Genomic DNA, 25,906 nt, shown 5'->3' with positions numbered 1-25,906 from the left:
GTATTTATTTATCTTCTATCGAAACTTTGTAGCCTTGAGTGGAGGCCTAGGCCAGCAAGGGCAGGTGGAAAGCTTGGCTTCCTCCATTGCCGAGGAAACCCAAGCCTCCCTCCTGCTCTCTGTGGCCACAGCCATCTTGGTTGGGTTTGTTTGCTTATTCGCTCCTGATTGGCTGGTGGGCATGGCTTGTGGGTGTAGTGGAGGTACGGTCAATTTGCATATTACTCATTTATTAGATAGGATGAGGACATTACCTACCTGAGTTACGGAGACTGAATAAAATAAGAAATGCTCACCACATGACCAATAAATATAAGTTCCCTCCCCTTTCAAACTTTTCAAAATAGCAATTTGCCTATTTTCTAACTCTCCTGAATTCCCTGGAATCAAATGTAAGGACAGATCAGATTTGTTCACTCCCAAAGAAAACCATGTTTAACAAATGCTCAACCACAGTGAGCTCAGACTCAGAGCAGAAAACTATGTATACAAATAATCTAAGGGACAGAACGTTCATGTGTTATAGGATAATTGCATGGACTGCTCTTCTCCGTTGCTAGTGGAAGTGGGGTTCTTGAGGCAACTCTGGAATAAGAATTCCCACCTGCCCCCACGTGAGGATGAGATGTGGCAGAAAGCTTTATTTGTATGGAATTATATCACTCATTTTCCAAAGCCCCTTTTCCCCTAAACCAGTCCTGGAAAATATGCAGGTAGGAGTCAGCAGAGCCAAAGAAAAGCGTGTCCAGTTTCTGTTCCATGGTGGAGCTGAGCCCGGTGTAGTGTCAGGCTAGTCACAGTCCATGTGTGTGGGGTCCACATGGCTGTGGGCCATGTGGGGAGCCCAAGTCAGGAGTCAGACCCCAGCAGCAAGGAGCAGGCAAGAGCAAAAGAGCCCCTTTGTTTAGGAGCTGAAATATCAAATCTTCCTGCACTTGCAGTGGCCACTCCTACAGGCCTACTCTAGCTAATGCCCTATTCCCAGGTATGACAGACAGGCAAGCACCTTAGACTTTATTGGGCATGCCTATATTTGGCCTTTCCAGTTAATTAATAACTGGGTTAAGTACAACAATATCATGCACAAAAGGATCAGAGAAAAAGAATAGGCAACTAGTAAGCACCCTCTCCTGCCATAAGGTAAGCAGAGTAGGGCCAACAGCTGATCTGTGGCAGCTGTACAAAATCCTTGGCTATGAGATGAGCAACTCCCAGTGCAATCTTAAAAATGGGCAAGGAAGAAGTTAGTGGTTTCAGGATTGGTGAAGCCAAACTTGCCTACAAGATTGTGCCATTGTTACAGGTTGACTTCTGAGCACCAAGATGGCACAGCATAGGAAAACACAGACTGGGAGGGACAGCCATCTATGTGGCTAGTAGCTACACTGGGCAACAATTACAGGACATTCCCTTAAGTGCTGCTCTAGAGGCTGGCATTTCCACCCTTAGCACTTCTCCCTACAATTACCTAGGTTCATTCTGCCTCTTTGACAAAATAATGTAAAGCTCCAAGGAATGGAAATGAGAGCAAGGATCAGCTAACGATTTCTAAAAAAGGCAAGACGGACAATATCTTAGGCTTTGTTGAGCATCCAGCCTTTGTCACAACTACTCTGGCACTATAGATAGGGTAAGAATCATAGACAATCTATACATATAAAAGGCTAATATGCAAAGTGTCCCCTTGGGAGTTCGATTGCTCGCTATGATGTGTGCTGACCACAAGGAGGCGGCGTAGAACAAAGGAAGGCCCCAGCCAGCAGCCAGAAGGAAGGCCCTAGTTGCAGCCAGAAGGCCCCGATCAGCCCTGATCACCAGCCAGGCCTAGGGACCCTACCTGTGCACAAATTTTGTGCACCGGGCCTCTAGTCTCACCTAATAAACATGTAAATTGACCATACCTTCGCTATGCCCACAGTCAATCAGAGTGAGTATGCAAATTAACCGAACAAAGATGGCGGTTAATTTGCATACATACCTGGGTCCAGGCAACCTCCTCGGCACCCAGGTCACTACCAGTCGGCCATCAGGCAGAGGCTTTAGGCTTGGGAAGGGGCCGAGCCTGCAATCTGAGGGGCGGGGGTCCCCTTCCCACGCCTAAAGCCTGGGGTGGAGGCTTTAGGCGTGGGAAGGGGCCGAGCCTGCGACTGGGAGGTTCTGGGTGGGGGAAGGGTATGGGAGGGGGAGGACAACCCCTTCCCAAGCCTAAACCTGGGGCGGAGGCTGTGCGGAACCCCTTCCCAAGCCTAAACCTGGGGCAGAGGCTTTAGGCGTGGGAAGGGGCTGAGCCTGCGATCGGAGGGGGCAGGGGTCCCCTTCCCAAGCCTAAACCTGGGGTGGAGGCTTTAGGCATGGGAAGGGGCTGAGCCTGTGATCAAAGGTGCAGTGGGGACCCCTTCCCAAGCCTAAACCTGGGGTGGAGGCTTTAGGCTTGGGAAGGGGCTGAGCCTACGATAAGAGGTGTGTGGGGGGAACCCCTTCCCAAGCCTAAACCTGGGGCGGAGGCTTTAGGCTTGGGAAGGGGCTGAGCCTACGATAAGAGGTGGGGGGGGGAACCCCTTCCCAAGCCTAAATCCCAGTATGTGAGAGGGGGCAGGCTGGGCTGAGGGACCCCTCCCCAGTGCACGAATTTCGTGCACCGGGCCCCTAGTATGTAAATAAATGGGTATAGTTGTGTTCTAATAAAACTTTATTTTCAAAAACAGAGAGTGAAGGGCCATAGTCTGTCAAACCTTCCCTTAGAGGACTTGTAGAGATATTAAACCTCTCTCCTATTGCAAAGACTCATGAAGTAGATAATCTCTCATCCCCTTCCTCTACCATCTGCCCAGGCTCTAAGATAGGGCTCCCATCCATGTATAAGGAAGACTCCTGGTCATCAGTCTGGCTTTTGCTTGCCACCTCTGGGATTCCTTGCCCACCCATGAAAGGCCCAAATAGGTTTCTTCCCTAATATTGTGGCTCTACCAAAGCTAATTATCTCTATATATAAAAGCCTAAGTGACCAAACAGCCGATCTACCTTCCATGGCCCTGATTGGCCCAGATTGCTGGCCAGGCCGAGGGACCCCACCTGTGCACAAATTCGTGCACCGGGCCTCTAGTATTAAATATACTTTTAAAAGAACAAACAAACAAAAATAAACACTGTGAAACCTTTATTTTTATTTTGCAGTATTAAGCATGATTAAAACCAGTGCAGAAAAATACAAAGTGCATTTGGTAAGAGGTGAGTACACTGTTTCAGTATTTGCTTCTGATAATTCAGTTAAAACAAAAAATGCAAAACAGAATTATTAACTCAAGGATGTAGCTAAAGAGTGAGATGGCATACTCTGTATGCTCTACTGGCCTCCAAAGGCATTCAAAGGATCATCAAATATGTTGGCCACCTTCTGTTCAGATCTTGGTTCAGGTGCTGCCTGTGAAGAGCGACTTTTTGGTTTGGTTGTCTTAGCCTGGATGCCAGAGAAGATATCATCTTTAAAAAGAAAGAAAAAGAGTTGCTAAATAGGGAAAAAAAGAAAAACACAAACAAAAAAAGAAAACAACTACACAAATCACAGGACTCAAGTCTGGTAACAGAATGGGTTACCAAAAAAACCGCCACAATAGAGCCAAGCCCCTAAGATTCTGGTCCGACTACTAATTAAGTTTTATGACCACATACAAGTCACAGGTTCTCTCTGAACACTATTTTCTCAGCTATGAAGGTATATTCTTATTTTGGAAGAAAGTAAGTATTCAAACCTATAACAGTATCAGAAAGATTACAGCCTAACTCTTAATAACGGCTACCTCTAGGTTTGTTTTCCACTGTTTACATTTTCTGAATAGTATTAATCTATTACAAGAGGTATGTATTACTTCTTTTGTAATGTAAGTCTCTTCTGCACCCCATGTGATTGGAAGCAGGTGGAGATGGAGCTCACAGCTTGCTTGGGGAACAGACCCAGTCTGGCACTTCAGCACCAGCTTTCTACCAGTTAACCCCAAGGTTTCGACCTGGGAGAGAGAGGAGAAGGAGGAGGAACTGTATATCTGGCCTCAGCCCAAGTTCTATTACCAACACCAAGTCATTACATTTAGGGTTATGAGGCATTTGGCTTGCCCATTAATAAAGTAGATGTTACACAATGGACAGAAAATGAGCATATTTACAAACACAGATCTTTGATGAGATGTAAAGTCTGAGTTATAACCTACTTTCCTATCTAGTCCTGTTTTCCTGAATTGCCCCTCCGGACACTGATGCTCACTCTCCACCTAGAACTCTGACTCAACCAACTGCATCATGCCCAAGGCAGCAACCTCTGTCAACTTTACATGTGGTTGATAATTCTGATCCCCCTTTCATAGCATCAGTGTGCAGATTTGTCACAGATAATTGGCAGTGGGCATAAGATAAAAGTTAAATTATACTTAAAGATCAAATTCTGGGATCCTTCAAATCCTTGATGTCCATGATACCCAAAAGCTATTTCACCATTTACCTATCCATCCTCAGCCTAATTCAGGATTACACAGCAAGCCAAAGGAACCCCACTGGGGAACATTTTCCAGGAAAAGGCCAAGATAAAGGTAGCAGGAGAAATACCAAGTCATTAAATGGTAATAATCTCTATGTCATGTGTAGAAAACCCAACTTACCCATGTCATCATCAAATATAGACTTAGCTTCCACTTTCTTTTTGGACTTTTCTTTTGGTTTTACAGTTAGGTCAGCAAAGATATCAATGTTATCATCGAACAAGTTGGGTTCAAATGTCCTTTCCTTCTCTCTTGTTTTTTGTAAGGGTTTAATTGCTTCTGTAGCAAATATATCATCCTTGTTAAGGTAAAAAACAAGCAACACAATATTAAATCAAAAACTATTTACTAAAAACACTCATTTCAACAAGTTGCAGAGATGCAAACTTCCAGTGTTCTGGAACAACAACATGACCTGCCTCCTAGATTTCTGCCTGGCCCAGTCCTTCTTATTCTTCTAGTCTCAGCTCAAATGCCAACTCCATAGAGAGGCCCTCTCCACCAGTCCTATCTGAAGGAGCGCCTCCCCCCATCCATCACTCTGCCCACTACCCTCGGTTGTTTTCTATATGACACTTAACATTATCTGTTGCCCTGTCCCAATTCCCCTCCCTGGGAGCTCTGAGGAGCAGAGCACAGGTCCGAGTTCACTGGTGTCTCCAGTACCCAGATGCTCAATGCACACCGGCCCGGAGTGCCACTGAGGGCCTCACAGTCTGTGCTCAGTCATCAGCTAGGACCTGCTTCCCCAGAACCAGGTTCAACACTCACACCGCACCAATGCTGCCTTATACAGGCCACAGAGTGGCTGCCAAGGAAGCTGGCTGGTAAAAACCAAGATCTGTATCAATGCTTATGGCCAACCAGCAATTACCAACTACATGAAACAAAACAAAAAACCATTTCTGGGTAAGTTTCAGAATTATCAATAAGGGAACCTAATTATAATCACTAAGCAATTAGATACTGGGTAGCAACAAACAAACCTTATGTAATCTATAGCTCAAATGAGCCAACTGGTATTTTCCTTCATCTAGAACCAGACATGGAAACATACTGTTATATCCTATTACCTCAAAAATATCTTGTGCTTTTGAGACGGCAGCTTGCTGACCACTGGATTTTGACTCGTTCCTCTTGCCTTTCTGATCTGGAAAGAGAGAGTCCTCACCTTCCAGGAGAGGGAAGGGACTTGCTTCCTTGGCTGGCTTTGGTTTAACAGACCGAAAGAGGTCGTCATCACTACCTGCCTCCGCCAGAGCAGGACACACGGGGCTCTTTTCTCCGCCCGCCCCTCGCCGGTTGGCGGGGCTCCCTGCTGCCTTCGCCTTGGCTTTTCTTCTTCCCGTGGGCTGAGCTGCAGTGGCCTTGGAAAAGATATCTCCAGAATCAAAAAGGTCACCCCCAAGAGCCTGACCCGGAGATTTCCCAGAGGGGCTTCTGTCCACTCCAGGCACCAGACCACCTGTCCACGTCAAAGTGGCAGCTGCCACGACCTCCTCAGAGCTATCTTTTCCACCAGCTGCCCTGGGCTGTGGCTGATAGTCCGCTGGGGGAATGGCACCATCTGACAACTGTGCAATGGATCCTCCTGGGACACTCATGTCCTCAGCCTCACTGGATTCCTGGGCAGCCAGCCGTCGAGCTGCACGGGTCTGCGGCCTGCGCTTCCCTCTCACTTTGACCCGGCTCTGCAAGGACAAAAGACCACATGTTGATCTAGTGATAAAAAAAAGTGTCCAACGCTAACACAGCAAATAATCAGCAACTCTACCTCAATCAAGACATTATCTAAGATACAGAAGAGGTTATTTCTTAAGATTTCCAGAAGTCTAATAGCTCCTAATACTCCAAAATTAAGTCATTTTCATCCTTCACTATTCCCCATTTTTTAGTCTTTTGAAGGCAATTTCTATTCAATTTCATACAAAAGGCTTCATCTGCCATTGGAACCTGAACAGAAATGTTGGTGTTCTGTGTCCCATAACCCTTCCTAGTCCCTACTCAGCCTGTGGATTTATTTCAAAACAAGAAAGAACAGGAGAATTTCTGGCACTAACCTTTACTAGGGACTAAACTAAAATCACACTGCAAGAGCAGGAAGATACCAAAAAATAAAGAGAGATAATATAAGGTGCTCTTTTCTTCAAATTAACAAAAAGTAAATTCAACTGGTAAATACTTTACATTAAAAAAGTGGCTTACCAGTTGGAGAAAGCTAAGTCTTACATGATCTCACTCATTTGTGAAATATAATGAACAACATACTAGTAAAATGATGAATAAAAATAGATCCAGAGACATAGAAGCATCAAACAGACTGGCAAACCACAGAGGGAAGGCAAGGGAGGGGGTGGGTAAAGACATCAACCAAAGGACCTGTATGCATGCATATAAGCATAACCAATGGACACAGCTAATGGGGGGCGGGGTGAGAGCAGGTTGGGAGAGGTCAATGGGGGATAAGAGAGATATATGTAATACTTTCAAAAATAAGAATTTAAAAAAAAGAATGTGGCTTACAATCAGTGATTCTCATCATTGATGTTCTCTCTCTCTCTCCCTTACTCACTGAAATCAATTAAAAAAAAACATATTTTTTAAAAGTGGCTTAAAGGGATCAACCAAAGAACTTGTACGCATATATGAATAACCCATTGGACACAGACAATAGGGTGGTGGGGGCCTGTGGTGAGGTCAGGGGCAGGCTATAAGGTGTCAATGGGAGAAAAAAGGGGATATATGTAATACTTCCAACAATAAAGATTTCTTTTTAAAGTGGCTTAGAAATCAGAACTCTTAATATAACCTCAAAATATTAATCAGTTATGATAATAATGGCAGTATTTGTGGTATTTTCCAAAATATACAATCAACTCATTTTGAGAATGTATAAGCTACTTTGGGCAAAGTAAGTACTTGACTGTGTTTGCCTATTTCAAGGAAATTTAACATGATTTGAAGAAGTAGCCATTTAAACTTAACCAAAATGAAAGCTAAAACACATGATGTTTTATTTTTCACAAGGAAAACCGGTTTGGGAACACCTGAAATGAATGTATCTGCCAGGGTTATCCAGGTACTGTCACTTACTCAGAGATCAGCTAAGGCCTTCTGTAGAAGGAAGAAGACTAGATAGAAAAAAAGAGAACCAACTCAAATGAAAGCAAAACCTCAGAGTGCACAATCCACCCAGCGTAAGTCCGCAGTCCGGTGGAAGAGCGTGGCGGGCCTGCACTAGCTGGGGACCTCCGAGAAGGGAGCTTGGGACACGAGGCAGGAGAAACATCACAAAAGCAGTCAAGTCGGAGCAGAGCTGTCAAAGAGGGTGCAGCCCCAGCTGATGCAGCTGGGAGGGGAGTGGGGGAGTGTATTCAGAGAACGGTGCCTGGAGTGCCTGGGCTTAGGCAGGCAGGGCGGGGTGAGTGGTGGGGAAACTGGAAGCTCCAGTTAGCACAGACTAGAAAAGCTTCACTACCCTCCAAGGAGCTCTAATGTCCTCCTTTGGGCAGTGAGAGCCAGCAGAGGAGGGACACAGTCTGCTCCGTGCTCAGACCTCTGGTAGCAATGCAAGAACAGGTGGGAGGTAGCTGAGTTCGCTGTGGCTACTGAGCAGAATGTCAAAGTAACAAATGCGGGCAGTAGAAAAGTGGATGCAGAATCAGGGAGGTGGAAGGAGGACAGAGGCTGAAGGAAGGATGAGGTGACTCTTCCAAATGGAAAACTGGCCTCCTGTGTGTGACTGATGAACTGGAAAGAAACATACAAGCTGTTTGGCTAAGAAAAAAGCAGGCAAGCACAGGCAGCTCCATCACCTTGTTTGCGCTGTGTAAGGTGTCGGCCTGAGCTGGAACATCAAAACTCACGCCGGCCTCCCCACTCCCAGGAAGAGTGGGTATAGTCTCCAGACTCTGTATTCTCCCAGGTTCGGATGAAGGAAAAGCCACTTCTGGCAAAACAGAATGCGTTCCAGAGATCTGGGGAGCCGCTGCAGGCAGCAGGGCTGCTGGGTTAATCGCTAAGTTTGCCTAAAGAAGAAAAATAAAACTTACTCAGATATTTTCTTAAACACAGCAGTCCATTACTATTACTGTGACACATAGTGAGAGACTCAAGTGTACATAATGAATAACACGAGAGGAGAAATGCAAATCCCTCATCAAGTTTTAGGGTTAAACAGAACGTTCTACACCTGTGCCCACCACTGGGCCACAGAAAGCTGTTACAGATGCAGCACAAAAAGCAATGACTGGAGGGTGGGGGGAGAGAACACCTGCAGCAGCTGACAAAAGTAAAAACCAAGAGAGTGTACAGATGCCACAGGGTGGGCGATGAAGATTCCAGACAGGTTATAATTACTTGTATTTTCCAGATCCGAGGGGATGGTTCTTTGGTTTTAAATGGAGCTGGACCTGGTGAGTCCTGTGTGAAATTACAGTCAGTTAAAAATCCATTTGGGAAATAGAAAGAATAGTGTCTCTTGGATTACGTTTATGCCTGTAACGAAATCTGTGCTGGAGCTAAGCCATCACCTCTGTAACTCCCTAATGGGAAGGGCATTCCGATCTCTCCTGGGGCCTCACAGCATTTCACTAGCATTACTTCCACTATCCCCCGTCATTGTAAGTGACAGGCTGTCAGACCACAGGGAGTAAAGGGAGACAGATCATGAATAAGATGCATGAGAACCAGAGCATCCAAACCTGACCGTTGGCAAAGTGACATGTAGTTATCCCACACAAAGATGACAAAGCACACAGACATTCCCCACGGCCTGAGGCACTGCTGCTGGGAGCAGAGAGGCCGAGACCTGGGAGGCGGCCCTGAGATGTGCCATCCTTGTTTCACAGCTCAGCACGCGGAGGCCTCAGCAGACACCCAGGGATAGCGCTGAGCCAGAAGCAGAGCTCCCCGTCCAGTCCTGGCCTCTTCTCAGGAGGCCCCCCACAGGGAAGATGGCTGAGGACATCACAGGAGGTAACATGAGGGGAACCAAGAAACTGGATGCAACATCTATTTTATTCAAACGTAATTCTACTCAAAGGTAGCCCAAAGGGAGAAATGGGGGTCCTACTGAGGAAAAGATTCTTCACCCCACCTTAACTCCATCTTAGACTAGAATTTGGAGGTATTACAAAAATAACAATGATAAGTAATGGATTCATGGACGGGACTATGGGATGAAAAGAGAGATGAGCAAGGATGAAAAAACACAATGAAGAAAGAGAAGTGGTCTTAGGTGCTATTTCCTCCCTAATTAAGAGCACTCGGCATCCCCTTGGCTCAGCAGAATGAAGTTCATCTGGACTGGGATGCAAACAAGAGCTCGAAGTCCTTAAAGCGATCAGTTCTAACCTGAGCGGTTTCCGGTTTCCATAGTCTTTTTTCTTTGATACCTTGGGTGGATTCAGGAGGTTTCTGGTTCTTGAAAGAGGAAACAGAGTGATCTTTTTTCACCACCCTCTTCTTTTCTGATACCTTCAAATGAAAAAGAATACTAGAAGTCTGCCAAGCAGCTTATCATTTGAAAGAGAAGTCATCATGCAATAGAAGAATGTGGCTTCTTTTCTCAAATGAAAGCTGAACTAACTCAAAGGCAGCATTTCAGAAATAGCATTTTAAAGACTGTGACTTTCTCAGGAGTCCTCTCTATGATAAAAAAAAAAAAAAAAAAAAAGAGTACTTACAATATCTACTGGGACAGGGGCAAATGACACATAGAGGCTAACACTCAGATTTAAAGCTTTGCACCTGAAAAGCATAAATACTTAGTAACTGACCTTTCAACAAACTTAAAAATCAAACAAATTTGTAATAAAAGAGCCTGGGTTAGTTCATGTTTTCATGTTAGCTAGGGAACAGCAGATGGGGACACCACCAACACTCTCATCAGCACCTCATTTGCCATGCATTTATTATGAAGACCCAGTTAATCCTGTAACTAGACATTAATTCCTTTTCCCAGAAGCCTTCCCACACACCCCAGTACTGAGAACAAAAGGCTGGTACCAAAGGCTGCGACTTGGCAGAACTGAAAAGGTCATCATCTTCATCATCCCCAAAGAGGCTCCCAACACGTGGCTCTAACAACTAGAACAGACGAAACTAAATTCAATATCCAAACCAAAACAACTTACAAAGAGAGCTAGGTGAGCTGCTGAGATAGTACCCCATACAACACCACAGCCATGGTGTGCAGAACCAGTTGGCACTGACCCTGGTATTTTTGGTGCCGGAGAAGAGATCCACATCGGGGTCGTTGTCCTTCTGGAGCTTGTGACTAAAAAGGAGCTCTTCATCCTGGAAGACACCTGTGCTCTTGGGGTGGGCATCAGGGTCGGGACTCTGGAGAAAGAGGGAAGAGGGTGTGTGTTTAGGCTTCTAAGGATTTCTCTCAATGAAATCACACACAACTACAAAAATGGAACAAAAAAGATACCTCCTGTGGCTTGGTTTACAATAGCTAAAGGCTGAACACGGCCTAAGTGTCAATCAGAAAGGGAATGACAATTCACATAATGGAATACTATGCAGCTACCAAAAATAGTTGAGAATATATAAATACAGATAACAGATACGTAATCTGTAAAGATCCTCTTTCAACTTTTGTGTAGTATCTGAACTTTTTTTTTTTTTAAAGCTATAATCCAGAGGTCCTCAAACTTTTTATTTTATTTATTTATTTTTAAAATATATTTTATTGATTTTTTACAGAGAGGAAGAGAAAGGGATAGAGAGTTAGAAACATCGATGAGAGAGAAACATCGACCAGCTGCCTCCTGCACACCCCCTACTGGGGATGTGCCCGCAACCAAGGTACATGCCCTTGACCGGAATCGAACCTGGGACCCATGAGTCCGCAGGCCAACGCTCTATCCACTGAGCCAAACCAGTTTCGGCTAAACTTTTTAATTTTTATTTTTAAAAAAATATATATTTTATTGATTTTTTTACAGAGAGGAAGGGAGAGTGATAGAAAGCTAGAAACATCGATCAGCTGCCTCCTGCACACCCCCCACCGGGGATGTGCCCGCAACCAAGGTACATGCCCTTGACCGGAATCGAACCTGGGACCCTTGAGTCCGTAGGCCAATGCTCTATCCACTGAGCCAAACCGGTCAGGGAGTATCTGAACTTTTTACGTAAAAAACAATCTATTAGTTCCATAATGAGAAAAATTTTAGGGGTGAAAACACAAAAATTAAGTAAGTTCTCTCCATCTCATTGCCAAAGGGAAAAAGAGACAACAGCTGACTTAAAACCAGAAACCACACCAAGTGGTCAAGCACATATACCTAACCTGTTAGCATCTTAGTCCAAAGTCCTGGCACAGGTATAACCAGCCAATCTGCCCCTATTCCCATCCACCTCCTAGCCCACTGCCTGCAGATTCCAAACAAGTTCTTTGTGTTTGCTGGAGTGTCTGACATTGAAAGTTACTATGTACATTACTTGGTTTGACATTACAGGGCCCCAGATTCTAAAATCCTCCCCTATTTCTTTAGTATCACATCCACAAATTAAAACAAAAAAACTCACTCCTGACAAAATGGGTCATATTAAAAATTAACTAATAAGGCCTGGCCGGTTTGATCAGTGGTTAGAGCACTGGCCTACAGACTACAGGGTCCGGATTCAATTCCAGGTCAAAGGCATATTCCTGGGTTGTAGGCCAGACCCTGGCATGTGCAGGAGGCAACCAACGTGTCTCTCTCACATCGATTTTCTCTTTCTCACTTCATCCTCCCTCCCTTCCACTCTCTCTAAAAATCAATGGAAACAAAAGATATGCCTGTGGATGAGGATTAACCACCCCCAAAAGTTTTTGTTTAAAGTTAGTAATTATTATTATTGATTATACATAAAAACCAGTGTAACATAGAAATTAAGGCTACAATTTTCAAAACTTAACAAAAAATCACAGTCCAAAATCAGCCACAATAAGAGACTAGAAGAAATATAGTGCCCTACCCGGTTTGGCTCAGTGGATAGCGCATCGGCCCGCAGACTGAAGGGTCCCGGGTTCAATTCCAGTCAAGGGCACGTACCTTGGTTGCTGATTTCATCCTGTCTCTCGTCTGGGCCCGTGTGGGAGACAACCAATCGATCTCACATCCATGTTTCTCTCTCCCCTTCCCTTCCACTCTCTCTAAAAATCAATGGAAAAATATTCTCGGGTAAGAAAATCAATAAAATATTTTTAAAAATATACAGAAGTACTGGTGAGGATGTGGAGAAACTGGAACCCTCAATTCTTCAGCAACTCACATGACAGGCTTGATACCATGAAATAAGATTCTTCTATCCTTCTAAAGCCTTGAGCCTTTCTGCTTCTGCTCACCTTCCCTACTTCTTTCTTTAGAGACTGGATGCCACACTGATCTTCTGTTTTATCCTCTTCCTCATCAAATAAGCTAAGAACAGTTTTGGTTCTACTTTTGGTTCCTTTGTCCTGGGATGATGAAGAAAATAAATCAGAATGCTTGACTGCTTCCTGAGTAGATACAGTCAAAGGCCCTTCCTGAAAAATGGAAATAATAAAGAAAAATATAAGTAAGACTTGGAAAAGCAAATTCTATTCTGTGGCCTTCTAAGCTCCTCATTCATCCAGTAACGGCCACATTCACATGTCTCAGGGCACTGTAGTTCATCACATCTACTCCCAGGTAATAAAACATTGAAGCCAATTCTCAACCAGCTGCTCCAATGAAGAGTCTTGTGCAGATAATTTATAGCCAAAGATAATTTTTTCAATCATTTTAAAACCTGGGTTCCTCATTCCTACCAAGAGATATATGCCAGTTATTACCCTGATCCACATAGGTTGCTCAAGAGCTATTAATAACTTCTAAGTCATAGAGATAACACAAATACCAACCATTAGGAGTGGATCATGTATTTCCTAATATTTACCTAACACACAAGTCTCAAGGAGAAACCTAATTGACAAAATTAGACAGTTAAATTAGAGAAGACTCACATTGTATGCAATTAGAAGAATCTCTAAAATAATGCTAAAATCAAGCATTTATTCTATTCATTCAACAAGTACCACATTTCAGGTTAAGTTACCATTGGTCGTAAGAACCATTATTACTGTATGAACCGCCAAGAAAGAAAAAAACTCCCAATTAAACATGCCTTTTACTGTGTGGTGCATCCTAGTTTCAGAGTGGTTCAACTGTGAAAGATTGTGCTTCTTTGAAGAAATGTGTAATTTGTAAAGTGACTACTATGTGCAAGGTAATACGCTAAGTACTGCAGACACAATGGTGAACAAAACAAACCTGGCCCCAATACTCAAGGAGTTCATACGCAAGCAAGGGGGACAGCAGTTCAACAGGCAGTGAGAGTTGAAGTGTGGAATGGGCTGTGACTAGAGTAACTCAGGGATTGCGGGAACACAGAGAGGGCCACACTGAAATCACAGGAAGAGAATGTTAACCAATGACTCAGGTCCTGCTGCGCCCCAGGAGCCTCCAGAGGAAAAGTGTAGGTGATGTTCTTCACACAGGCCCTAGAAGGGAGACTAAATCTAAGAGCTGAACACACAGAGGATAGAAAAAAGGGAAAGGCATACAGAGACTGGAGGCAATTGCAGATTTCCAGCTACAGCCAGCAGCCTTATCCACAGGCCTCTCCTGCAAGAAATGGCAGATCCAGGAAAAGGAAGCTCATGTTTTAGAAGAAAAACAAATTTCACTTTAATTCACAGCCAACATCAACTTAATGGGAAAAAATAGAGTAAGCTAAAATCTTCTTAAGAAGGTCATTTGAAGTACAGGTGGGGACTGGAAGGGAACTGGGGGTAATAGAAAAGAGAACAAGTCAGAAAGAGCAGACATGCAGAGAGAAAGCCAGCATGAAAAATAAGACGGGGAAGAACACCCTGGAGAGAGAAAGGCAGAGTGGACACTGGCACAAAATGACAGGGCACATGGCAACGGGCACATCCTGTGTGCATGCGTGCCTGGGAGAGTCTGAAAGCCGAGCAACGCTGAAGGGCTCCTGAAGGCTGGGACCAGAGATTTGATTTTCTGCTTTATACTTTACGGTGTTTTCACACGTTTGACCAAAGGGCCATTTATTTTCTGTAGTAGGAAATGTAAAGGCGTGTGTGTGTGTGTGTGTGTGTGTGTGTGTGTGTGTGCATGTGTATTACAAGAACATAAGACAAACTATTGGAAAATACAAGAAAAAAGTCCACCTTTTCTGCCTCTTCAACCACACGAGTGCTCCCAAATTCGGACCCCTCTTTGGCACTCTCAGCCTTCTTGTCCACAGGCTTCTCTCCAAGTTGTACCTCCTTCTCTTCTTCATCGCGGAACAGCGAAGGTGGTACCTCAGGGACAGTCTCTTTTTTCTACCAAAAGATGAGTCAATGACACCCTCATGAAAAATAATGTCAACAGAAACACTTGGAGTAGAGCTACCATCCCAAAGGGACTGCGCCTTGCACATCTTACTCCTCTACCTGGGGAAGGTGTGGCTGGGGGGAGGGGAAGCAACTGGGCCAAATGACCTTTGGATGGGCCTACAGCAGCAGGGAATCCCAACAACTATTTGCAAAAATAACAAGAAAGCAGAGATTACAACTAGGACTGAAATCTAAAAAACAGTCTTTAGAATTAGCATCACTATCTGAGCTTATCTGCACCTACATAAATTCCTTCCTTAGCTTATTAACACCATAGAAACTCCTTCCTTCTAATCCTGTAACTGTTCCCCTTCCCTTTCTCATAAATACCTCATTGCCTTGCTCCTAATCAGAATATCAGAATGCCATTTGGGTTTCCGCCTGAATCAGTACTTCCTGAACAGTTAGTCTTTTGGATCGCAAATAAATGCTTGTTGCCTCTCACTTCCGCCTTTTATTTTTAGGTTAACACTCAAAAACAAAAAAAGGAAAGTGTGCTGCCTATCACTGCAATGTACAGAACAAGCTGAAACCACAGCCCTCTAAGGAGCTGGCTAAATGTCGTGGTGGGAAAGCAAGACAGGCTGCGCCCTGGGCCCAGCTGGCAGGAAGCCAGAAACCTGTCAATTGCCCCAATGCCTTCCCTTTTCCTTACAGCCAATTGGCAACCAGCCTGAAGGGCACTGCCGTCTCCACATTTACTTGGTAGGCTTCAACTGTATTCCCTTTGCTCACACATGCGCCTAACAAGAGAGACTGTCTTTTCCCTAACCCTCCCTCATTTAAATGCTAAAAAACACACCCCTCAGTGGAAATTTAACAAGCTAATGAGACATGCAAATCATGAAGAAGCATGTAGTTCCACTGCTCAGGCGCCAGAGTCCCTGCCTGCACATACTCAGACATGATGCTGCGACGTCATCTTTCCTGCTTCTACTTCTGTAAAACGGTTCCCTGGGCTTGAACCGGGCCCTGTTCAGCAGCAGCAGCACTTCCTTTCTCCTCTGGGTGCTGCTTCCCTCGAGTGCTGGGCTTTGTAATAAACCTCTCTCCTGAGGACTATTCTTGTGGTGAACTCCCTATCTCGAGAGTTTCTAAGAACCCTGGACAGGACAATGAAGGGGGCACATGCAGAGAGAAGAAATAAACGCCACTGCCCCGAGCTGGCACACATGGCACCTCGGAGTTTCTGCTACCACATCGTCTGCACCTGTCTCCTTGTGCCTCGACTCCACAGGTCCTGCAATCGCTTAGATCCTTACCTCTGCCACTAAGACAACTACGAGTCTCCTTTCTGCCTCCCTCCTCTCACATTTCAGCTGTGTAACACCTTCCAGAGCTGTCATGCTAAACTAAAACACCGGATTATTTCATCTCCCACCCCAGACGTGTACCATTTGCATTAAGCAAATGCTAAATATGACAATGAACTGACACTCATTATATCCCTTTACTCATCTGCACCCCATCAGTTCTCACTTTTCCTTAAACCTGTTGCAAACTTTCACATGCCACGACTGCTCCTCAGAGTTTATAGTGGCAAATCCTCATCTTTCAAGGTTTCCTGTTCTCTTCAGTAAGTATCAGCTGCTTCATAGACAAGAATATAGCTCAGCCAGAATGGCTCAATGGTTGAGCATCAACCTATGAACCAGGAGGTCATGATTCGATTCCTGGTCAGGACACATGCCCAGGTTGCAGGTTCCATCCCCAGTGAAGGGGGCGTGCAGGAGGCAGCCAATCAATAATTCTCTCTCATCACTGATATTTCTATCTCTCCCTCTCTTTTCCTCTCTGAAATCAATAAAAATATATCTTTAAAAAATATGTATATATATATACACACACACATATATTACTTATATCTCTAACTAGCCCTTACTTTCTTAATTTACATTAATAGCTATCACACATCTGTTTGTCCATTTACTTGAAAGAATCATACAGTGTAATATCAGTCATGGTATTTTACATCAGGCAGGGGCTCTAGACAAGTCTGCAAGCACTCTGCCCTGCCTCTCATCTGTCCATTACCTGGAGGCAGGAACTTCAGAGATCAGGAAACTGATGTTATGTGACTTGACTAGAGTGATCAGTATTCTCAGGGCAAGTCACATTAGAAATTTTTGAGAAAAAACTGTAACATATCATACCACTGGACTAGATGGAATGAGGTGGTGAGCTTTGAAGCAGTAGCTAAACGAAGTTAGGAAGACAGATTTGGAAACTACAGAAGAATATTACTAAGATACGCAAAATTATGAATCAAGTAGGAATAACAGGGTAAGAAGATTTTTAATTATTGTTAGGAAGAGATTCTTAAAATGCATAATCGTTTGAACTTGAATAAAAAGCTGGAAACCCACAAGAGTTTCAGAAGAGATAAGGCAAAACTGAAATAATTTTTTTAAAATTTTGTGGATATGGATTCACCAAAAACTACATTAACTTTGATGCAAGTTAATGAGGGTAAAAAATGAGAATTATGGTAAAACATATTCTCCCTGCATATAACAATGAACTTTAAACCAAGGAAAATGCTACCCATACTACTGGGTGGTGTTTTTTTTTAAATATTTTAACTAGAGGCCTGGTGCACGAATTCATGCACGGGTGGGTTCTCTCGCCCAGTCTCTAATCAGGACCGATGGGGGCCTACCAGCCGGGGAGGGACAGCTGGAGATTGGCTGGCTATCCAGCCCTCTTGCCCAGTCTCAATCGGCTAGACCCCAGAAGCAAGCTATTGGAGCACCTGCCCCCTGGTGGTCAGTGCATGTCATAGCAACTGGTTGAGCAGTCGACCAAACGGTTGACTGATCAGTCGGACACTTAGCATATTACACTTTTATTATATAGGATGATTTTGAAGAGGAAGGGAGAAAGAGAAGCATCAATGATGAAAGAGAATCATTGATAAGCTGCCTCCTGCATGCACCCCACTGGGGATTGAGCCTACAACCCAGGCATGTGTCCCTGACCAGGAACTGAACCGTGACCTCCTGGTTCATAGGTCAATGCTCAACCACTGAGCAACACCAGCTGAGCAAATCTATTGGTTTTAAACTTGCCTAAAGATAAGCTGACCATCTTTGTCATAGTTTAATTTTCTTGATAGGTTTACAAGTCAGTCACATTTACCTTACTTTAAAATATTCTAAGATTTCTAAACAAAAAATCTTTTAAATATTGTGTCTAAAGGTAATTATATTTCATAAATGGTGAAAGTCATGCAGATTGTTCAGGTACTTACAATGTGTATCCTTGACCTTTGTCTTATTTAATAATCCTAATACTACAGGTTTTACAGTTTTACATTTCCCAATACTTCAAAATTCATTAGATTATTGCTCATTTATCTGGGTACAAGTTACTATTTGTAATTTACCAAAAAAAAAAAAAAAAAAAAATCACTCAGATCTCCCGATTCTTTTAACCATGGAGCCACTAGATGTCCTATTTAGGGGGCTGCAAGTACAGGTGATTTGAGGAAAGGATTGTGAGCACCTCGAAGCACTGCAGAGCCCATGCCAGGAAAACAGCATGCTCCCCAATGCTGAACACTTCTGGCAAAGCTGTGCAACCTCACCCAATGGGCAAGTGGTTAGGAAAGAGTTCCTCATTCGTTAACTGGCATGTGTCTGGTCTGGGGAGCTTTCATAGGACAAGTTAACATTTATACTATGTCTGAAAACATGAAGAATTATTTCCAGACAAAAGAGACACCATCCTCTTCTGGAGTATTCTGGGACAGGATGAGCCCCGCCCCCCCCAACCTACCCCCCTCACACACATTCTCTAAACACCTAGATCTACACTGACACCGCATGGGTTGCTTGCCACGAGGAGTCCTTCTCTCCAAGCTTTGCACGTACGTGCACTTCATCTGCAATATTCCACTAAGCAGAGACCTCTTCCTAAAACTCTGCAAATGGGTCTCCATTAGACTTAACCTCCAGGTCAGGTTTCAGGTTTGAGTAGATGTGGGTGAGGCTGACAAGATGGGTCCAGTTAGAAAGAGAGTACAGGGGGGCAATGGTAAGATATGTACACATATAATACCTTAATAAAAAAATAATTTAGAGAAGGAAATATATTTGCTAACATTTTAAAAAAAAGAAAGAAAGAAAGAAAGAAAGAAAGAAAGAAAGAAAGAAAGAAAGAAAGAAAGAAAGAGAGTACAGGTGGCATGATAGACTCGGCTAAAGCACTGACTGTAACAAGAAGATGCCAGGATCAGTTATCTTTAAGAAGAGAACCAGAGCAACAGCAAAGAGAACAGATGAAGGGAAGGAGCACTGACAGAGGCCAGTTAAGAAATTAGCTCAACAGTCAAGGCTAAAGGCGACAAGGCAGAGGGGTAGGAAGAAACATCCCTAACAAACGTGCAGAAAACAGTGCTGATCACTCCAGCAGAGGAGAAAAAGTGGCACGTGTCCCGGCATCGTGACACAGTGGAGTACTATACAGTAATGGCAAAGAGCAAAATGACGAATCTGCTGCAGGACAAAAAAGATGCACCAAAATGTACAGCATGCTCTTAAATTTTTTTGAAAGATGCACATGCTTAGAAACAGGCCTGAAAAAACTGACAGCACACTGTTACCAATGGTTACATCAATGGAGAAGTATGGAATGGGGACCTTCTTTATGAAAGCACCCACATATTTCTGTGTAACTTAAACTTTAAACAAAAAAAATTTAAGAGGGAAGGAAGGAGAGCCAAGTATCAACCTGTAGAACAGGATACTGCCATATCCCTCCTTCACTGCAGCCCAAGGAGGAGCGATGCACCCGGGCAGGCACAGCGTCAGGGATTTGGTCGCCCATCGCTGTGGTGGGCAGGAGAGGAGCTGCCATTCGGATTCCGTGGCTGCTCCCACATGGGAGGAGTGCCAGGGGGTCATCTCTTCTTCCCGGTCTTGCCTGTCTTTCTGCCTCTAACACATGCCAAACTGGAGTGCTCCGAGGTTGGGGCTGAAGGCCCTCCTGGCAGGTGGTGAGCTGGTCTGATTCCTGGCCGTTTAAGGTGTTCTTCGTGGGGTCCAGCTGAAGAAGTTCTAAGAGTCCCTTTGGGACTGGTGGCAATGGCCTAGAGGCTATAACACTGTTGGCCTCACTTTGTTCTAGGTGCACATACTCACTGAGGGAATGTGTGGGAGAGAGATGAGTGACAGCCGAAACAGGACTCCAGTGTGGCTAGGTTCCCTGAACAAACATCATAATGCCACCTTCCTCACTCTTTCATACTCCTGACATAACTAACATCAAGATTGGCTAAATGGCCCTAGTTGGTTTGGCTCAATGGATAGAGGGGCGGCCTGTGGATTGAAGGGTGCCAGGTTCGATTCCAGTCAAGAGCTTTAAATTCAATTTTAGCTAGTCAAGGGCACATGCCTGGGTTGTGGGCTCCATCCCGTGGGGGGCGTGCAGGAGGTAGCCAATCAATGATTCTCTCATCATTGATGTTTCAATCTCTCTTTCCCTCTCCCTTCCTCTCTGAAGTCAATAAAAATATATTAGAAAACAAAAAAAAATTGGCTAAATGTTTTACCTTAGGTGACTGGGGTAGTGATGCCACTTAAATGTTATCACTGGAAGGGTATTTCCACCATGAGCCACGGACTGGCAATTTTTGTTTTACCACACACACTTCAAAAAAATTTTTTTAAACTATAGTATTAAACACTTAACATAAAATTTACCATTTTAACCATTTCTAAGTGTATCATTCAACAGTGTTAAAAATGAGCACATTGTTATCCAACCAATCCTCAAATATTTTCATCTTGTAAAACTGAAACTGTGTACCCATTAAACAACTCCCCACTTCTGCTATCCTAGCCCCTGGCAACCACCATTCTACTTTATGTTCCATAGTCCAGGTACCCAGTGTCAGTGGAATTATACAGCACTTCTTTTTGTGACTGGCTTATTTCACTCAATATAATGTCCTCAAGGTTCATACATGTTGTAGCATGTCAGAATTTCCATCCTTCTTCATGACTGGCTATTAATATAAACCAGGACCAGAGTGTTAACACTTAAAATATGCCCCTAAAAGAGATAACTCATGCCTTAACTACCCTGGTCTAAGGTAGAACTCCATGCAGCTGACGCTACACCTGGCAATCCCTCAGAACTAGAGCAGTGCCCGCTCCCCCCCCCGCACACACACACCCTCTAAACACCAAGATCTACACTGACACCGCATGGGTTGCTTGCCACGAGGAGTCCTTCTCTCCAAGCTTTGCACGTACGTGCACTTCATCTGCAATATTCCACTAAGCAGAGACCTCTTCCTAAAACTCTGCAAATGGGTCTCCATTAGACTTAACCTCCAGGTCAGGTTTCAGGAACTGATTCAGGGAAGTGTCACTACTTATGTAACATCACTTTGAGGATATTTCCCGAACCTCAGAGGCTAAGAATACCGTTGTTGCAGGAGGAATGGATGTGGGAGGAGAGCCAAACAGGGAGCTTCCACTATCAGCGTCGTCTTCAAAGAGGAGTGATGCTCTCTGGGTCTTCTTTTGGCTACACAAACAGACAAAAAGGCAAATGTGATGTTTAAAAAATGCAGTATCCTTTCTGAGCCACACCTATAGAAACCCACCTACCACTAAAACATCCGAGCCAGCTACTGAGCTTACACAGCTGAAAACAAACAAGGAAAGCTGAAGGAGGTGCAGTTTGTAAACCAGCAGCCTCTGTTCCTCATCCTCACGTACAAGGTCCAGGGCCTCGTTATCTTGTCCCTTTTCAATGACTTTTCACTCAGTGTAGTGCACTGGCTGTTCGCTTTGCCGAGTCGCACACACTCAGCACTCACAAACGGAGCATCCTCTCTCACCACCCCCCACGGCACAGGAGGAGCCAGAGCAGGAAACCCGTTTCCAGAGCGCTCAGGAGGCACTGTCAAGAGATGGCAGGGCCAGGGCATGCTTTGGGCTGTGACCCGCGGCCTGGTGCCCTCTGCCCACTCAACCCTGTTTGTCCAAGCACCTTTCTGCCCTTCCATACCTTCTCTTCAAACCTGAAACTCATCCTATTCCATCTCTTCCATTTCACGCTCCATCACATCACCTACCCCGTGGAGAATACCCATCTCCTACCCCGGGCTGGGCGGCCATACCAACATGCAGCTACAGTTCTTCACACCACCTTCCTTAGCCTGTCTTCCCTATCTCCTCGCCTGCGGTTCTGGCCTGGCCCCTAGAGAAGGCCAACGGTAAGTGTCTGCCAGAACAATACCGATCAGGACCTTTTAAGGATAAGAAATAAAAAAGTGGAGGCGTAGCACTGGACACAGGGAATCCAGAATAAAAAGGGTTCCAACTAGTAAAGGGTCAAGTTCCAGTTTCCACTATGTGATAAGCAATTGTCCAACTAGCATGCTAGAGAATTACCAAATGAGAGCTTTAAATTAAATTTTAGCTAGATAAAAATAATAAGTCATTTCAGTAAGTTGCTCACCATTTCCATCTACTTACATTGGAACATAATTGGCATATACTCCAGTAAGGATATTACAATCTTCTTAGTTTAATTATGAACAAGGTACAATCTATGTAGTTTATTCATTAGTTTAGTATTGATGTCTGCCTACATGTTTTAAACAAAAACCTAAAGATCACCGATTAGGAAACACAACTAACCAAATGGGTGAGTGCACTTACACTGAACATATACACTACAGTAAAGGACAGTTAAAATTAAATCCATATCTTGAAGAAGTTTTAAAACAAAGAGCCAGCTGGCCATTGTGGCTCAGTGGTTGAGCATCAACCTATGAACCAGAAGGTCTCAGTTCAATTCCAATCAGCGCACATGCCCAGGTTGTGGGCTCCATCCCCAGTGGGGGGTGTGCAGGAGGCAGCCAATCAATGATTCTCTCTCATCATTGATGTTTCTATCTCTCCCTCTCCCTTCCTCTCTGAAATCAATTAAAATATATATATACTAGAGGCCCAATGCACGAAATTAGTGCAAGGGCCTTGGCCCTGGCCCCTGCCTGCCACCACTGTGGCTGGGGGCCTCTGCTGCCTCTGTCTTAGCCCCCACCCACTGCGGCTTTGTCTAAAAGGAAGGACATCCGGAAGGACGTCCAGTCTAATTAGCATATTACACTTTTATTATTATAGGTTTTTTAAAAACCACAAAGAGCCAACTCATAATGACAGAGTAAGGTAATATCTAATATACCTTTAAGGATATATACCAACTTAAATTTACACAAATCATAACCAAAATATTTAACCACAAGGTGATAAATAACCACAAAGTATTTTTAAAATATAACTATCTCAGTTGCCAAAAAAAATACCAGGTATTTCATTAAGCAGCTAGAACAGGAGAAAATCTTACGTATGATTTTCTGAACAAGTAATTTCTAAACACACACACACACAAACAAATATAAAACCCAACCCACAAAAAAAATTTGATGGCAAGCTGAAAGTAAGCTGGAGAAGAGCTAGTTTTTTTCTGGACCTCGATAGCTGTACTAGGAAACAAGGGCAGTCCTTGACCTTGGCCCTCATTTCCCACTCTCAGCCTCTCATGCAGATGTGTCCTCACAAGAAAAATATGCTGCTCAGTGAGCTGGAGTATTTCTCACTATAATAACAGTTAAATGCTTTGATTTCTTTATAAAGTACAGATATCAGAAAACATGATGATGACCACAGAGTTTATGGCCGACACCAGGACACATTGGAGGATGAAAGGGAAACTTATTAATCACTAGAGGCCCGGCGCACGAAATTCGTGCATGGAGGGGGGTTGTCCCTCAGCCCAGCCTGTACCCTCTCCAATATGGGACCCCTCAAGGGATGTCCGACTGCCCGTTTAGGCCCGATCCCGGTAGGATCGGGCCTAAACGGGCAGTCGGACATCCCTCTCACAATCCAGGACTGCTGGCTCCCAACTGCTTGCCTGCCTGCCTTCCTGATTGCCCCTAACCGCTTCTGCCTGCCAGCCTGATCACCCCCTAACCACTCTGCTGCCAGCCTGTTTGCCCCCAACTTCCCTCCTCTGCTGGCCTGGTCACCCCTAACTGCCCTCTCCTGCAGGGTTGATCACCTCCAACTGCCCTCCCTTGCAGGCCTGGTCCCTCTCAACTGCCCTCCCTTGCAGGCTGGGTGCCTCCCAACTGCCCTCTCCTGCTGGCCATCTTGTGGTGGCCATCTTGTGTCCACATAGGGGTAGGATCTTTGACCACATGGGGGCAGCTATATAGTGTGTTGCAGTGATGATCAATCTGTATATTACTCTTTTATTAGATAGGATAGAGGCCTGGTACAGGGGTGGGGGCCAGCTGGTTTGCCCTGAAGGGTGTCCCTGATCAGGGTGGGGTTCCCTTGGGGTGTGGGGCGGCCTGAGCGAGGGGCCTGTGGTGGTTTGCAGGCCGGCCACGCCCCCTGGAAACCCAAGCGGAGGCCCTGGAATTTATTTTCCTTCTACAATTGAAACTTTGTAGCTTGGAGCAGAACCAAGCCTGGGGCTCCCTCCGCGGCCGGCAGCCATTTGTGTTGGGGTTATAATTGAAACTTTGTTGCCTTAAGCGGGTGGGCCCGGCCAGGGTGTGCTGAAAGCTTTGCTTCCCCTGTTGCCGGCGGCCACCCTGGCCTGCTCTCTCAAGCTCCATTCTGCCGCCATTTGTTTGAGTTTGTTTACCTTCTATAATTGAAACTTTGTAGCTTGAGTGGAGGCTCAGGCCTGGCAAGGACAGGCGGAAAGCTTGGCTTCCTCTGTTACCTAGGAAACTTTGCTCTCTGTGGCTGTAGCCATCTTGGTTTGGGTTAATTTGCATGCTCGCTCTGATTGGATGGTGGGTGTGGCTTGTGGGTGTGTCAGAGGTATGGTCAATCTGCATATTTGTCTATTATTAGGTAGGATTATGTAGGAGTGCCAGGCATCAACTGGGGCAGGCAGCGTTGCACAAGTCTGTTAGGGTTGTAAACCTGTTTTTGTTTGTTTTAATGGTTTGGAGATATAATTTACACATCATAAAATTTACCCTCTTATAGGGTAAAATCACTGGTTTTAGTATATTCAGAGTTGTACAACTATCATAACCTAAGTTCACAATATTTCCAACAACCAGAAATAAAACTCCGTACCTTTTAACAGTCACTCTCAATTCTCCTTTCCCCTGAACCCCAAACACTAATTTATTTTCTGTCTCTCTGGATCTATCCATTCTGAACATTATATATACGTGGAATCATACATGTGATGTTCTGTGACTGGCTTCTTCCAATTAGCACAATACTTTCAAGGTTCATCCATCCATATTGTAGCATGTTGTTAGTTCTTTACTCCTTCTTACTGGTGAATAAGTCCATTGTATGGACATAATATATTTGTTTACCTTTCAATCAGTTGATAGACTTTGGGTTATTTCCAATTTTTGGCTAGCATAAAAAATTCACGTACAAGTTTTTGTGTGGACATGTTTTCATTTCTCGAGCATATACTTCAGAGTGAAATTAAGTCATATAGTAACTCCACTTTTAACTTTTTAACAAACTGTTAGGCTGTTTTCCAAAGTGGCTGCACATTATATTCCTGCCAGCAAAATGTATGAGGGTTCCAATTCTTCTACATCCTCTCCTACACTAACTGTCTATGAACGCTTTTTCTTTTTTAATTCTTGTTTTTTTAAAAATTTTTTTTATTTTTATTGATTTCAGAGAGGAAGGGAAAGGGAGAGAGAGATAGAAACATCAATAATGAGAGAGCATCACTGACTGGCTGCCTCCTGCACGCCCCCTACTGAGGATAGAGCCTTCAACCCAAGCATGTGCCCTTGACCCTCCAGTCTGCAGTCCAATGCTCTATCCACTGAGCTAAACCAGCTAGGGCTTTAAATTATTTCTTAAGAAAAATGCCCATACACTAAATTTTAGAAGACAACTTCTGGACCAATTGGAGATGGAATGAGTCTGGAGCAGAGAAC

The 25,906-nt window shown here is 44.3% G+C and overlaps 1 protein-coding gene across 5 annotated transcripts in view; it reads right to left on the bottom strand.

The window, feature by feature from the left end:
* Positions 1-3,142: 3,142 nt before the first annotated feature.
* Positions 3,143-25,906, bottom strand: part of LOC103292836 (WASH complex subunit 2A) — a 69,802-nt gene continuing 47,038 nt past the window's right edge. Inside the window, exons 21-32 of one of the 5 annotated variants that reach the window (XM_054728630.1) lie at positions 21,360-21,480; positions 14,737-14,892; positions 12,871-13,050; positions 10,746-10,874; positions 10,539-10,619; positions 9,885-10,007; positions 8,889-8,951; positions 8,345-8,557; positions 5,776-6,220; positions 5,603-5,679; positions 4,650-4,827; positions 3,143-3,480 (exon numbers count right to left, since the gene is read on the bottom strand). In XM_054728630.1, the coding sequence (XP_054584605.1) occupies positions 3,344-3,480; positions 4,650-4,827; positions 5,603-5,679; positions 5,776-6,220; positions 8,345-8,557; positions 8,889-8,951; positions 9,885-10,007; positions 10,539-10,619; positions 10,746-10,874; positions 12,871-13,050; positions 14,737-14,892; positions 21,360-21,480 (1,903 nt within the window). In that variant the 3' untranslated portion in view covers positions 3,143-3,343. Of the gene's footprint in view, positions 3,481-4,649; positions 4,828-5,602; positions 6,221-8,344; positions 8,558-8,888; positions 8,952-9,884; positions 10,008-10,538; positions 10,620-10,745; positions 10,875-12,870; positions 13,051-14,736; positions 14,893-21,359; positions 21,481-25,906 lie in introns of all 5 variants that reach the window. The other 4 variants (XM_054728627.1, XM_054728629.1, XM_054728628.1 and 1 more) reach the window with 4 other exon arrangements.

The sequence above is a fragment of the Eptesicus fuscus genome, chromosome 17 (genome assembly GCF_027574615.1).
Source record: "Eptesicus fuscus isolate TK198812 chromosome 17, DD_ASM_mEF_20220401, whole genome shotgun sequence".
NCBI lineage: Eukaryota > Metazoa > Chordata > Mammalia > Chiroptera > Vespertilionidae > Eptesicus > Eptesicus fuscus.
The sequence above is the reverse complement of the archived record's forward strand: the minus strand, read 5'-3'. Positions and strand labels throughout refer to the sequence as shown.